General features: G+C 37.3%; 1 protein-coding gene across 2 annotated transcripts in view; it reads right to left on the reverse strand.

The window, feature by feature from the left end:
• Positions 1-16,357, reverse strand: part of LAMA4 (laminin subunit alpha 4) — a 211,411-nt gene that overhangs the window by 124,863 nt on the left and 70,191 nt on the right. For both annotated transcript variants that reach the window (XM_044676736.1, XM_044676735.1), the window contains exon 3: positions 8,134-8,258. In XM_044676736.1, the coding sequence (XP_044532671.1) occupies positions 8,134-8,258 (125 nt within the window). The remainder of the gene's footprint in view (positions 1-8,133; positions 8,259-16,357) is intronic.

Consider the following 16,357-nt stretch of genomic DNA (forward strand, 5'->3'; position numbering starts at 1 on the left):
CTTCTTAATTACTTGCTGGAGTCTCTTTGCTAGTATTCTATTTAAGATTTTTGCATCTATGTTCATTAGGGAGATTGGTCTGTAGTTTTCTTTCCCTGTTTTTGGTTTACCTGGCTTTGGAATCAGTACCATATTGTGTCATAAAATGAATTTGGTAGGACTCCTTCTTTGCTTATCATATCAAATAATTTGTATAGTATTGGGATTAGTTGCTCTTTGAATGTCTGATAGAATTCACTTGTGAATCCATCAGGCCCTGGCGATTTTTTCTTAGGGAGTTCTTTAATGGCTTGTTCAATTTCTATTTCTGATATGGGATTATTTAGGTATTCTATTTCTTCTGCTGTTAATCTAGGCAATTTATATTTTTGTAAATATTCATTATACCAATTTTAAGAACTGGTTGGCATCTTGGGATGTGTGGTACAGAAGGACAAGCATTTCATTCTCAGTATTAAAAGTGATTTGAGACTTTTGTAATCTTAGACCAACAAGTTAGAACTGAGTTACACTCAGGAATTCTGAAAGAGATACACAAAGACAGATTGAGGTGGTGGATAGGGAAGGTGGCATTGTTAGTTTACCAATAGCAATCCGCATGCCTTTCCAGAATATATTGGATTGATTCAGAAGAAATTACTAGCATAGGAGCAATAGGAGAAATGAGAAAGAAAACAAGTAAAACTAAGATTTGGAAGAGAAGAGATGGATTATGAAGGGCTCTTGGTGTCTTTCAGGGATTTTGGAACAGAAATCTTTAATTGAAGCAATGGGTCATATCTACTTCCTTAAGGACTGAGTGAAATTCCAAGAAAAGGTTTCTTTCCTCAGCTTTCCCTCATGGTATCTGTACATGAACAGATACTGTAACCTACTGTGCTTGATTCTTTACTCAAACATTTTTGGTAACTTCAATATTGTCTCAACCATAAAGTGGCCAGGGACAGACATAAAATTTTTAATTAGGACAGAGAAACAAATCTTTGCCTAAATATTATGAATTTTGTAACTGGAAGGCCTAGAATTATTGTGATTATACTACTAATATTATTTAAACTGCATAGAGCAGAAGCAGAGGAGGGTGCAGACCTAAAAGATTATTTTATTGTCCATAGGTCAAAAAATGAGCTGTTTATACCATAGAGTTGATAATTAAATCTTTAAGGACAAAGAGAGTAGGAAAGAAAAATTTTGGTCATCTGACTCATTGTACTGTCCTCAGGGACACCTACAACCATCTACTACTACCTATAACCACTGATGTTACATTAATATAACTTCAGAGGTCCTCAAGTCCAATCCTCTCCTTTTGCAGAAGATGTTACATACTTGTTTTCAAATCCAAGCATTCTAAAAAGAAATGTAATTTTTGCCATTGCTTACTGTTTTGTATTAACTGAATTATAGCCATCTTCCACTGGTGTGGATAATTGAAGGTGGGGCAATAGTTAGGCTTTTTCCCTTTGTTTCTGTCCTCAATATTAAGTTTCTCAAGGCAAATAAGCAAATATAGTTTAAGTTCTAGGGGATCTATGGCACCTAGTATACTGCCAAGCATTCTGTGGACACATTTAATGTTGATTTTGTTTATGAAAATCAGTGTTTACTAGATATCAAGTCTCTTTCCTGCTCTGTTTATAGTTAAGAGTGAAAAGGCAGGGGTGGTTCAGTTGCTCAAAGATTCTTCTAGTCTTTTATGTCTCCTGTCTTTAGTATTATTCATTCCTAATTCCCTTTGGGCAAAAATCATTTTAAACGTGGGATGGAAAGTATTAGAAATGTTTGGGAAAGGAGAGAACACATACTGTCTTCTGATTATTAAGGCAGGGAAAATTGAGTGTTACATTTCTATATTTGTAAGATTTGGCTTCTGCACATGAATCCATCTACCCAAAGAAGGCAAAGGTGAATGTTTTAAAGACTTTTAAATTCGTTTTGGCTCTGATACTGTGCAAGCAATGAAATGTAGCCACAGTACTCTCATGATCCTGCGTATACCAGCACCTCTCAGCTAATTTTATTTGGAAGAAAACAAATGGACTTGTTTGCCTTGTTTGGAGACGTTTATAAAATCACTCAGAAAACAATATGTGACTCTTTGGGAAAAGTAATGCCAATAATTTATCTTTTGTAACAGTTCCTAAAAACATTCCAACCAAATTACCCTTCTTTGGCCTTTTTCTTTTCTTTTTACTCTATTTTGTTGGTTTTGGTTACTGAGCTCACTAAGAGAAACTTTTAGTTTAAAGTACAGAACATAAAACTCAAAAGTCTCTCGAATAATTTCTTTCTGAAGACAATATGACTGCTCAGTCCTTAGATTCAGAGCACTGAAACATCTGCTAATGTCTAGGGGAATATGCCTTCAGTTGATCCTTTCTCCTCTCTTGCCCCTACATTTCAATGTTCCAAACATGACGTTTCTCTTCATTGGAATTACTGCCAAAGTTCCCACTGGCAAGGAAGAACGGGTAGAATGTTTGGCCAGTGCCCAAATAAATACTTAAAATCTATGTAGACAATCCTCTGTAATAACTGTGTAGCCAATGGGCACAGTCACATGGAGACTGTGATACAGTATGGATCACTTCATGTTGTAGTCAGCACTGTTCATGTTAAATTTTAGGGTAAGTTGGCTTTTGTTGGCTAAGGAAAAAAACCCTGGAATCATTTCTCAACCTACCCTCAATCCCATGCTTCTTCCTTTAGAGCCAATTGGAACTGGATGCTCTTAAAAGCTCTTTGGGGACTTTACAAGAGAAACAGATATTTTTTTTAAAATTCTTGTTAAAAAAATCTTTCAACTATTATATTCTGCTTTTCAGAATGGTCATTTGTTCCGGGGACCCAAATTCTGAATATATGTGCTCAAATCCTTAATACTTCATTGTGTGAATAAGGTTGAAGTATTGCAAAATCACAGACTATTGGAGTTGAAAGAATAATGAATATTCTCCAGTGCTAGCCTAGGGTTAGTCTAGTCTATCTGTCTCCTGTCTTTCATTCTTTCTCCCCATAATTTTACAGATAAAGAAATGGAGGCCCAAGGAGATTTGATGATTTATTTAATTTGTAGTGGATAGTGATAGGGGCTGGATTTAGGACTTCATTGGTATAAAGAACTCTGAAATCAGAAAAGTGCCTTCTCCTAATTTCTCTTCAATTTGTTGTTCATTCTTTGTTTTGAAGAGGACCGATGACATAGTGAGTGATGCCTTGACTTGTACATGAATTGGATTTAGGGGAGGCAGAATTGCATAAAGCCATCAGCCTTATCACTCTTTCTTCAAGAGTCATTGAAGTCCAATGGCAGGACAAAAGTCAGTATGCCCAGGACGCAGTGGATGACTTTGGTATCTCTAAGCACCACTGTGCTTACTCCAATCTTTTTCATGGCCCTTGGAAAAATTATTCTCTTCCACCCATTCTGCCAGGGGACATCTTCACATGTTTAGGGTAGATTTCCCACTAACTCATCGATGTGTTTGAGGCTTGTTGGTTACCTGGTTTAACTTTGGCTGCTGTTTCCAATATATAGTCTTAAAGAGTTGCCTAAAACATTGAGAGGTTAAGTAACAGGCCAAGGGTTGCATAGTTAATATGTATTGAAGGTGAGAATTGAACTTAGGTCTTTTAACCTCTGAGGCCAGTTCTTCACTATGCTACTCTGGTGCTATTAAAAATATTAAAAAAAAACTATCAAATTCTTCAAAACATGGATCTCTGAACTTTAAGTCTAGGCTTTTCACAATACCAAAGTAATCTGGTGATCTTGTGAGGGAACCAAAGCTTTTGAGCTTCATGGCCTATGGATATGGAAGGAAAATGAAAGGAACAGAAAAAAATAAAACTCTAGATTATAATTAGATGTTTGATCAGTAGCTGAATTTAGTTCTCTAAATTGCCCAGTATGCAGTATTAATAAAGTCAGGGTCACAGTTTAGATCCTAACATGAATTTTTGTATTATAGTAGGACCAGATGAGAGAACATGGATAGATTAGTGCAAATCATAACCTTCAGTACCTCAGGGTATCTGTGATCTCATCCAAAGAAGTACCCATTTCCATTCTGTTGTTCAGTTGTTTCAGTCATGTCTGACTCTTTGGGACTCCATTTGGGTTTTTTTTGGCAAAGATACTTCTGCAGCTCATTTTACAGATGAGGAAACTGAGACACAGAGGATTAAGTGGCTTTCCTAAGGTCACACAGCTAGTAAGTGTCTGAGGCCAGATTTGAACTCATGAAGATGAATCTTCTTGACTCTAGGTCTGGAACTCTACCCACTGCACTTCTGAGATGCCCTAATCCCTTCCATAGTGTGGATCAAAACCCATCCATGACCATTTCCCAAATTGATAAAAGGGCAAGGGACATGAATAGGCAATTTTCAGATAAAGAAATCAAAATTATCAATAAGGACATTAAAAAGTAACTAAATCTCTCATAATCAAAACAACTCTGAGGCACCACCTAGCATATTGGCCAATATGACAGCAAAGGAAAGTAATAAATGTTGGAAGGGATGTGTCAAAACTGGGACACTAAAGCATTGCTGGTGGAGTTGTGAATTGGTCCAACCTTTCTGGAAGGCAACTTGGAACTATGCCCAAAGGGCTTTAAAAGACTTCCTGCCCTTTGATCTAGCCATAACACTGCTGGGTTTGTACCCCAAAAAGATAATAAGGAAAATACATGTATAAAAATATTTATAGTCACGCTCTTTGTGGTAGCAAAAAATTGGAAAATGGGGAGTGTTCATCAATAGGGGAACGAATGGCTGAACAAATTGTGGTGTCTGAATGTGATGGAATACTATTGTGCTGAAAGGAATTATGAGCTGGAGGAATTCCACGTGAACTGAAAAGACCTCCAGGAATTGATGCAGAGTGAAATAAGCAGAACCTGGAGAAAAACATTGTACACAGAGACGGATACACTGTGGCACAATCGAATGTAATGGACTTCTCTACTAGTAGCATTGCAATAATCCAGGACAATTCTGAGGGATTTATGAGAAAGAATGCTATCTACATCCAGAGAAAGAACTGTGGGAGCAGAAATGCTGAAGAAAAACATTTGCTTGATTACATGGTTTGATGGGGATATGACTGGGGATGTTGACTTTAAATGATCGCTATTGTAAATATTAATCATATGGAAATAGGTTTTGAACAATAATACATGTAAAACCCAGTGGAATTGCTTATTGGCTCCGGGAGGGGGGAAGGAAGAGGGGAGGGAAAGAGCATGAATTATGTAGCCATGGAAAAATATTCTAAATTAATTAATTAGATAAATAAATTAAGAAATAACCCATCCTTGCCATCTCATCTATTTAATTCTTGTCCTTTGTTTTCCTATACATCTTTTTTGGAGATAAACCTTATGTACCAGGGGAGGGAGGGGAGAAGGTTCCTTAAGACTTTTAAATATTTCATGGGTACCAGTGCAGCATTTTTGACAGCATAATGTAGTCATAGTTAAATCAACAAGTATAAACCAAATACCTACTATGTGACAGAAACTATGCTAAGCCTTGTTGATACCTATACTGAGAAAAACCAGTCCCCATTCTCAAGGAGCTCACATTCTAATGAATAAAATTACATATAAACAATTTTGTACAAACAAAATATATGCAGCATAAATTGTACATAATTTTAGAGGGAAGACACTAGCATAGAAGGATAGAGTACACTGGATTTGGAGTTAGAAGACCTGGGCTTGAACCAACCTCTGATAAATTAACAGCTGTGAGACCCTGGTCAAGTCACTTAAATCTCTCTAGACCTTAGTTTTTCTATCCATAAAATGGATTTGTTGACTTTAAAGTCTCTTTCAGTTTTGTTATCATGATTCAACTATTCCTTCCTCTTGTTATATGAATAATCTTTGTTGTTGTTTTTTAGTCATTTCAGTTATATCCAACTTTTTATGACCCCAGTTTTTTTGGCAAGAGATATAAGGGGTGGTTTGCCATTTCCTTTTCCACATCATTTTACAGATGAGGAAACTGAGGCAAATAGGGTTAGGTGACTAGCCCAAGGTCAAACAACTAGTAATTGTCTGAGGCCAGATTTGAAATCAGGCACAATATTTTTTTTAGGGCTTTGCCCATTTAATCAACATCATATTTATAACATCAGCCAGAATTACACAACAGCCAGGCTCCTTTCTCATCACAGACTTCAGCCTTGTGCTTGGCCTCCATAGCTGTCTCACAAAGCCCAGGGCTGCTGGGCTTTAAGCCATTACTTTTCAGAGCTGGAGGAAGTGCAGGGAGGGAAGAGGTTGAATGGGTAGGTGACTGGGATATGGAATATGATTAAAATAAACAGAATAAAATAAAACCTACAAAGAGGCAGGGAGGACTCAGGACTATGCCTCTCTCACTACCTTTCTGTTTTAAACCTGAAGAGAAGCTGTACCACCTATCTGACCCCTACAAGAATAATTCACCTTTCCTCTGGCTGTTTGTTATCTTTCTTCCCCCAACATTCTCTTTCTTCCAAATACATCTTACTTCCAAAGTGCCCTCTCTTTGTTTAGGCCCAGACTATCCTTCCATTCATTTAGGTTTGTAACTTCTGCATCATCTTCAGCTCCTCATTTTCCCTCAATTCATCTGTCCAATCTGTGCCAAGTCTTAAGGATTCCATCTCTGCAGCACTTCTTTGACCTGCCCCCTTCTCTCCACTTACATCATCCAATCTGCCATGGACTTCTTTAAACACTTTTGCCTAGGAACTGATATCTACCTAGACAAATTCTCCTGATATCTTGGCTTTTTCCTGGCCACAAACCATCCAGAAAAAAAGAAAAAAAATAGGAATAGGTATGTAGCACCAGTGGAAATTTGTGGAGTAAATATATGTGACTCTTTCTAGACACTCACCATTTTGGTGACTTGAAAGTGTTAATAAAGCTTTCAGAGGAGCCTGGCTTACTCAGAGCCTAAGGCACTGGGAATCCTGGCTTGAAAGTGAGAATAACTTCTTGCAATAGCAATTTAAAAATAATGATGTAGGAGAAGAGCATTGATGCACAGGGAATGAGATTGTGAGTACCTCATCTCCCAACAAATTAGTGTTGGATAATTCAGACAGGAAATTTTTGTCACTCACATAAGGGAAAATGCAATCATCGAATAATATAATTAGAAGGTACCCCCAAAGGCTATCATTCGAATTCATCTTCCCCTCCCCTAGCCATACCTAGAGAATCTATCTAAGCTCAAGGTCTGAAAAATCATTTTTTAAAAAAATTGTAGATGTTGCAATGAGAGCTCTTATATAGTAAAATAGTAAATGAAACCTGGAATAATTAGAATGCTAGATAGAACACGTTTAACCCGAACTACTGTAATATGGCAGGAGAGCTCTATTCAGGTAATAATAAAAATACTATCTTGCATTTAGATAGCTATTTTAGTTTTGCAAAGCAATTTTCATACATTATCTCACTTAATATTCAAAACAACTATGTGAAATCAATGTTATTATTTCCGTTCACAGAGATATTAAGTGCCTGAGATGGGATTTGAACCTGAGACTTCCTGAGAGCAAACCCAGTGCTCAAATCTCCATGTCATGTCCCCTTTCCAGAAAGTGAACACGTGATCTGCCTGACACGGCTGAGGACTGTGTTCAAGTGTACAACTTGGATAATTGATCAGTGAGAAAATACACGCTGAGCAGCAGGAGCCTCAAAAGTGAGGAGCTGTAGTTTGGGTGAAAATAAAGAAATAGTGGAAATGAAAACTTTCACTCTTGTCACATCTATTTCCCCACAGAATAATATCATTAGATATGGTAACTACAGCGTTGACTCTAAGGAACTGGGTCTTTTCTGAAAGGCAGATAAGAGCTGAACATGTTGGAAGCATCAGGGAAACGGATGGAATGATTAGAAGCAGTCAGGTTAAATGAAATTTTGGTTTTTAATTAAAAGAACAAGAATGGAAGGGGAAAACATTCTGATTTTCTTCCTTTGCAAGTGGGAACAAGTCACCTTTTTGCTGTGGGAAAAGAACAGAAACACCTCTCCATAATAATTAGTGCATCAAAGGAATGAAGGGAATGAGTGAGAGGAAAAACACAAATACCCAAAGTGACATTTGTATTAAACTTACTTGGCCATATGGGGTAAGGGGCAAGGGCATGGCTGGCAGAATCTAGGAGTTCCTCTGATGACATCCCCGATAAAGCCATCTGGACACTTTTCACAATGCTCTCCAGTGGTGTTCCGTTGGCAGTTCTATGTAAAAAAAAAAAGAAAAAAAAAAAGAGATCACCATAAAAGAAAAGTTCTATTGGCCCGTATCAAGGAACCAAAGAATAGTGCCAAGTAGAATGGTTGCCAGGCCTGGGTCTGCCAAGATGTTGCTAGATTAGATAGCAAGTGTTATTAATGGGTAATGCATTAAGAAGAAAGGAAATCATTTTGGACAATTAAAGTTTAGAGCAAAAGCATGTTAATAAGGTGATATGTGAGACTAAAGCAAGGCTATAGGAACTCGGCACTTTGAGACTCGACGGTCTCTAATATAATTTAAAAAACAAACAAACAACTCTTACCTTCTGTCTTAGAGTCAATATTAAATGTCAGTTCTAAGGCAGAAGAGTCGTAAGTGCTAGGAAATTGGGCTTAAGTAATTTGCCCAGGGTCACACAGCTAGGAGGTGTCTGAGAACAGATTTGAACTCAGGACCTCCCAACTCTAGAAATGAATCTCTATCTATTGTCCTACCTGGCTGTACTTCTAGTATAATAAGAGAAAAAGGAAACTCTAAGTGACTATTAAGTATAGTTTTTTAAAGTATGTAATAAAGTCAGGTATTATGGTGCATGCTTATAATTCCTGAGCCTTCGGAAGTTGAGGCTGATGGATAATTTGAGTTTAGAAATTTTGAATTTCAGTGAGCTAAGCCATTAGAGTATCTGCACTGTTTGGCATCAGTATGGCAACCCATAGGAGTTGGAGATGGAAAGGAGGAACCAGGATGCCCAAGAAGGAATGAAGTGGTCCAGGTAGAAAATGGAGCCGTTCTAAGCTCCCATGCTGATCCATAAATAGTGGGATTGGATCTGTAAGTAGGCACTGTATTTCTAGCCCCAGCTTTGATTGTTAAAAGATGAATAGATAAAAATGGTGCAGTGGAAAGATCTCTGGGCCTTGGAGTCAGGAAGACCTGACTTCAAATATGTCCTAAAATGGTAATTATGTGACCCTGAGTAAGTCAATTAACCTCTTCAGTTTTCTTAACTATAAAATGGTGATAATAATAGCACATACCTTCCAGTGTTGCTGTGAGGATCAAAAGACATCATAACCGTAAAGTGCTTAGCACAGTGTTTGGCACATAAGGAACACTATATAAATATTAGGCACATTAAATTGTTCAATATGTTGGTTTCAAAGATATTTTGCTTGCCCTAAATACAAGCATGCTTTGGAGGCAATCCGTCAGCACTTCAAATTCAGATTAAATTCTGGCTCTGGATGTTCCAAAAGGATCAGTTTATTTGCTCGACAGGAGAATGGCATCAAAAGAAAACTATCCCTTAGAGCAATGGAATGTGTGGTACAATGGAAAAAAAATCCCTGGATTAGGAGTTATAAGATTTGGGTTTGAATTCTAGCTCTGCCACTAAATACCTGGTATATGACCTTGACCAGCCAATTCACTTCTCTGGCCCAAAACCAACATATTAGAATAGATGAATGTTAATTCTCTCTGTGATTTTTAACCTAATTCTATGATCCTATGAACATATATGGGTTAGATGATCAGTAATATCTCCAAAAAAGGAATTAGAAGATAAAAACAAGAAAGTTAGGAAAAGAGGCAAATTACTAGATTTTAGGTTGTTTCTTCTTTCTGAATGCAAAAATGCTTTTAAGCCACCTTTGCCCATTTGGATTGTTAGAAGGTTCCACAGTATATATACTATGTTCCTATTATGTCATGAACTCTATTAGGTTTTGGGAGAGGCACAAGGGTAATGAATGCATAGAGCCTGCCCTCAAAAAGTTATCAGTCTAATTGGAGTATTATAATGAGCACGGATAGAAATAGTATAAATTAGAACATGATAAATGGATACAAAGAGTTCAAAAGTCCAGGAGAAGAAGATTAGGGAAAGTTACATTTGCATATTAGATATTTATGAAACACTAAAAACAGAAATGATTCTAGCTTTTTGGAAGGATCCATTGTATGATAGTGAGTCCAATAGTCCTGTATTTGTAGGGAAAGATTTTAATTTTCATTCATTACAAGAGCTGTTTAAAGGCTGGATTTGAGCTGACTGTGAGTGAAGGCTTGTACAAAGAGGAATCAAGGAAATCATCAGAACTATTCAATCAGAAAGATAGACTTCTATTTCCCTCCATAACATCCATACGTAAAAGATGTCCTAGGATGTGCTAATTTACTCTTTTCTCTAATAGATCTGAGTTTCAAGTGAAGCTTGATACAATAGTAAAATAAGGAAAACACATCTCTGCAAGAAGATTAGTTATTATTATGGTGTACAAATTGGATATTTAATATTGCATGAATATTTTATGTAAGGACAACTCTGTAACCAGCCTTGAGTAAGGGTTATTTTGTCAAAGCAGGGTTCAAAAATGAATCAGGGGGGCAGCTGGGTGGCTCAGCGGATTGAGAGCCAGGCCTAGAGACGGGAGGTCCTAGGTTCAAATCTGGCCTCAGACACTTCCCAGCTGTGTGACCCTGGGCAAGTCACTTGACCCCCATTGCCCACCCTTACCAATCTTCCACCTATAAGCCAATACACAGAAGTTAAGGGTTAAAAACAAACAAATAAACAAATGAATCAGGGCTCTCTGTGAAATAGATATCTTTAAAGAATCTTGATTATAAAACTAAAGGAGAGGGAGAACCAGAACAATTTATAAAAGGACAGCAACAATGTGAAGAAAAACAATTTCGAAAGACTTAAGAACTCTGATTAATGTGATAATCAACAATTTTCCCAGAGGAGTTGTGATGAAGCATACCAACCTCTTGACAGAAAGATAATGGACACAAGGTGTTCAGATATAAATATTTCAACATAGCCACTGTGTGGGTTTGTTTTGCTTCATTAAGCTTATTTTTGATAGTTTGTTTTTTTTTCCTCTTTCTTTTGGTATTTAATTGAGAAGGTGGGTCAGTACTAGTAATGCAAAAAAAAAAAGATAATATTTTTGCATTACTATTATTTACCATTAATGTATTTTCTTAATGTATAAAAAAGAATTTTGGAAGGAAACACAGACCAACAGAACAGATTTGAAAGTATAAGAACTTGAAACATATAGAATTCATCATTAAGATTTTTTTAAAAACAAGATTCACAGCTTCACCTAAAATAATTTTCTTTGCATTCTGCTCTATATGGAAATGCTAATTTTTTGGTGTTTAGGTTCAAAATAAAAAATTTAAAGAGAAAATTAAAACGTGGAAAAGAATGAAATTCCATGTTGCTCTCCCCTTTTTCCTTTAATAAAATAAGGACAACATTCCTTCATTCATCCGAATAAATAAAAGAGAGGTCAAAATTGGTGACTATCCTTTATCTCAGACCTGACTTTCTTACCCAGTCATTTCTTGACTTCTTCCAATCTCTCAATTGAAATGTATCTTAAAAACTAAATCCAGAGCCCTCTTTCTTGGTCCTTATCCTTTTTACCTCTCTGTAGCCTTTGAGATTATTGACTAATTCCACCTGCTGCATACTTTCTTCCTTGACACTGTTTCTTTTGTAGTACCGAATTGTTGAATGCTGCCTAAATTATTTCACCTCCATGAAACTGAGCCATAGGCAGAACTTCAAGGCTGTTTGTAAAAGTGTCCTGAATTTGTCTCCATTTGTTGTTGGCCAGATGAAGCCCATCTGCTTAGGAGCAAATGTACCAAATGTAAACTGTAAGGTCATTCTTCATGCTTGAAGTACCTATTAAGTTGCAAAACTGAGCCAATACCCTGTTACAGCTCCTTCTTGCTTGATGAATGTTTGTGGATTCCTTGGCCCCCTCCCAAGTCTGCCCTCGCAGTCATGTGGAACAATTACCCTCAAGGGTAGAATCCCCAAATCTCCTAACTCTTCTAATTTTCATGAAATACAAATACTTAACTTCTCTCATCTGCTGCATATCTCTAAAAATACCCATTATAAGATTTCCTAAGAGGCACTAAATGCCTCTTAGGAAATTGTAGGCATTTGCTCTGCAATGAGTTTTTCCTGCCTAGGTCCTTGACTTTCTTGTTGCTTCAACATTAAATGCTACAACACTTATAGAAACAAAATTTAGCAAAAATGAACAAAAATTAGAAAAAAAATAATTTCACTTAGAGAACAGTTTTTGGAAAATGATTAAAGGAAACACATGTGGAGATCTCGTGCAATGCAGTAGTTAGAGAGCTGTCCTCAGAGCCAGGAAGACCCGGGTTCAAGTGTGAAATACTGGCTGATGGACCCTGGACAAGTCACGGCTTGGCAGTGCCTCATGTTGTGCTCAGAGCTGGAATGATTTCCCTGCTTGTCCCTGCCTCCTGTCTTCCTCTTAGTCTTGACTCAAATTCTGCTTTCTGCAAGAGGTCTTTCCTGGTTCTCTTCACTGCTAGTGCTTTTGCTTTGAGATTGGCTCACATTTAGCCTGCACACGCTCGTGTACATCACATACACACTCACACACTCATATAATAGATACACAGTTGTTTACGTGGATCCTCTATTAGAAGGAACTCCTGGAGGAGGCGAGGATTGTGTTTTGTCTTTGTATCCCTCTTGACACATCGTAAATGCTTAATTGATGCTAATTGATGACTAGAATCCATTCCCCAATTAGAGAACAAAGCTTTGGTCTGTTGGCAAACTACCAGAACCCTTGTTAAGACAGCAGAAACTGGTGTGTAGTTACATTAATTCTTCATTGTCCCTAGCACTGGGATACCATACTACACTGGTTAGGCTGCTAGGTGGCGCAGCGGATAGAGTGCCAGGCTCGGAGTTAGGAAGACTTATCTTCCTGTGTTCATATCTGAAAACCTCAAAAAGAAATCTGAAAAGCCAAGAAAACCTCAAATGGGGGGCACCTGGGTAACTCAGTGGATTGAGAGTCAGACCCAGAGTAGGGAGGTCCTGGGTTCAAATAATAGCCTCAGACACTTCCTAGCTGTGTGACCCTGGGCAAGTCACTTAACCCCCATTGCCTAGCCCTTACCACTCTTCTGCCTTAGAACTAATACTCTGTATTGATTCCAAGACAGAAGGTAAGAGTTTAAAAAAAAAACAAAAGAAAACCTCAACTGGGATCATGAAGAGTCAGGAATGACTGAAAGTGACTGAACAACAAAGCTCTGTGTTTTATTGAACAACAAATTGATTATCCATATTCTATTGCTGTTTATTTAGGTAGTATTACAGGAGAGTGACAGGGAACCCCACTGTTTCATATATCCTTAAAGCCCCTCTTTCATGAAATACTTACATAAATATTATTTTATTTCTTTAGCTTGAGATGAATTAAGCCTCTTTTTCCTCCTTACTATTGGAAAACTTCACGTGCTCCTAAATTTGCAGTAGATTGAACAACTGTTCCATTTTAATGAAAGGCTTATGCCGCTGATCTATCTACCAATTTTACAATTTCATGTAAAATAGGAAAGAGAAGCAATTTCTTTTTGTTCTCAGCTCCCTAATGAGTGTGCTGATTTATTGATTGTGTACGCTTAGTCTGGCAGAGACTTCAGGAGGGCCGATTTTTGCTGGACAAATAATGTTGAAAAGTTGGGAAACCATAAAGTAATTGCTGGTGCTTGAAGAAATTTGAGACTGAGCATCTTTGGTTTTACTGAATAGTATTTTAATTAGACTTTGAGACTAATAAAAATACATGAGAATGTAATGTAACAGAAGACTTACCTTCCTCAAGTGAAAGAAACATAGTAGGGGCTAGGATTGGGAGACTCACTTGAATATTTTGGGTCATTTTGAAAGTCTTTCTCAGAAGGTGCTGTTGATATTTCTAGTTTCTGAAGCTTTATATTTACTTTTTCATATAGCAACCTCTTGAAATGCAGGTATTTCTTTAGATTTCTCTAACACATCTATAGCCCCAGGGACTTAGAACAAGTATAGAGATACATGAGGAAATTCAAGGAAGTGTTTCCTTTTTGTTATCACACAGACAAAGTTGCTTTTTGAAAGCAGTACCATTGAAAAATTGCTTTATAGACCTGATTTTAACTCTCTCATTCTATATAGAATCTTAGAATTGAAAGGAACTTTAAAAAGCATCCGATCCAACATATAATTGAAGCAAAAGTTCCTCCTATAACATTGCCTGGAAGTAATCTGGCCATTCCTTGAAGAGCTCTAATGACAGTGAACTCACAGATTCCTTAGCCAATCCCTCCCATTCTTGTACAGCCTGAATTGTTAGGCAGTTTCTCTTGAAATGAAATTAAAATGGACTTCTCTGGAGCTTCTAACCATTACTCTTAGATTTGTCTTATGGGATGATCAAAACAGATCTATTACTTCTTCCATGTGGCAGGCCTTCATACGCTTAAAGGCAACTGTTGTGTCTCTCCCAGTTTTCTTTTCTCCCCATTTTTTTCAGTTAATGTTCGTGTGGTACAACTGTCAGTCCTCTTACCATCACAGGCAGCTTGTTCTGTGCATTCCCAAGCTCATCAATTTCCTTTCTAAAATGTAGTTTTTATACCTAAACACAATAGTCCAAATGTAGACCAGAGTGGACTGGAGAAGGAATTACTTTTCTCCTTGGATAAAATATAATTACATCCTCAGATTATATCAACTTCTCTTTGTGATAGGATCATCCTATTGATTCATTTTTTTTATCCTTTACTTTCTATCTTAGTAACAACTCTAAGACAGAAGGGTCAGGGCTAGGCAAACAGGATTAAGTGACTTGTCCAAGATCACCCAGATAGGAAGGGTCTGAGGTCAAATTTGAATCCAGATCCTTCCAACTCCAAGCCTGCCACACTATCCACTGTGCCACCTCTTGATTCTTACTCAGTTTGAAATCCTACAAAATCCCATATTTAAAATATGAAGCATTTGCTAATATAGTTGATTTAAAAAACTTCAAGTCTAACATTTCTCCCTATTACATTTCTCCCACCATTCTCGCCAGATGATACCTTTTTAGATGTCTATTTTGATTGTTAGATTTTTGAATCTGCTAAAAGTACCTTTTAGGGCATCATCTAAGTTATTAATAAACATGTTAAAAAACACAATGCCAAGTTGAAAGTCCTTGAGTATTCTGTTACAGACTTTTCTTCGAGATGACACTGACAAGGATTACTCTTTGCATCCAGTCATTTAGCCCTGACTGAATCATTCTTTCTTTACTATCAATTCTACAACTCTCCATCCCATCAAAAAACGATCATGAGGGATTTTGTCAAATACCTTCCTGAAAGCCAGGTGTGCTATTGAGAGTCACTATGACATAGGCAAGAGAGTATTGAACTTGGTGCCAGAAAGACCTGGGTTCAAATCTTGATTCAGCTTCTTAACTGTTAGCATGGGCAAGTGAGTTAACCTCTCAGTGTGTTAGGTAAATTCAGAGAATATGCTGACTTGTAATAATGGAGGACCTTCTTCACCAGGAGTTCCTTATTTAATTTATTCACAAGCCCTGGACTCTATGACTGTAACATAACTTTTGTCAACCAGTTTCCTAACTTTGTCGAGAGAAACAGAGAGACAGACAGAGAGACAGACAGACAGACAGAGAGACAGACAAAGACAGAGACAGAGAGACAGAGACAGAGGCAGACAGAGACAGAGAGAGAGACACAGAAAGAGAAAGAAAGAGACAGAGAGAGACACATACAGAGAGACACACAGAAACACATACAGAGACACACACACAGAGACAGATACAGACAGAGATAGATACAGACAGACAGAGATAGACAGAGAAACAGGGAGAGATAGAGCCAGAGATAGAGAGACAGAGAGAGATAAAGACAGAGACAGAAAGACAGAGGCAGAGAGACAGAGAAAGACAGAGACAGAGACAAAGAGATTTGTTTTTGATGAACTTGGTGATTGTAGCTTCCCTTACTAAGTGTTCACAAATGATCTCTTTGATATGTTAGAGAATTTTGTCTGTAACTATAAAAAACTATATTTTGAAGAATTTATTTCTTCCCCTTTGGAAAATGGAGACAACTGTCCTTTTTTCTTGTGGTTCCTCTCTTATTTTCTATGATTTTCCAAAGATCTTTTCCCCTTCCTCCCAGATATCACTGATAATTCATCAGTAATTACATCTTGGTGTTCTTTTAGCATCCTGGAATA

Source organism: Gracilinanus agilis, chromosome 4, assembly GCF_016433145.1.
Source record: "Gracilinanus agilis isolate LMUSP501 chromosome 4, AgileGrace, whole genome shotgun sequence".
In the NCBI taxonomy this organism is placed as follows: domain Eukaryota; kingdom Metazoa; phylum Chordata; class Mammalia; order Didelphimorphia; family Didelphidae; genus Gracilinanus; species Gracilinanus agilis.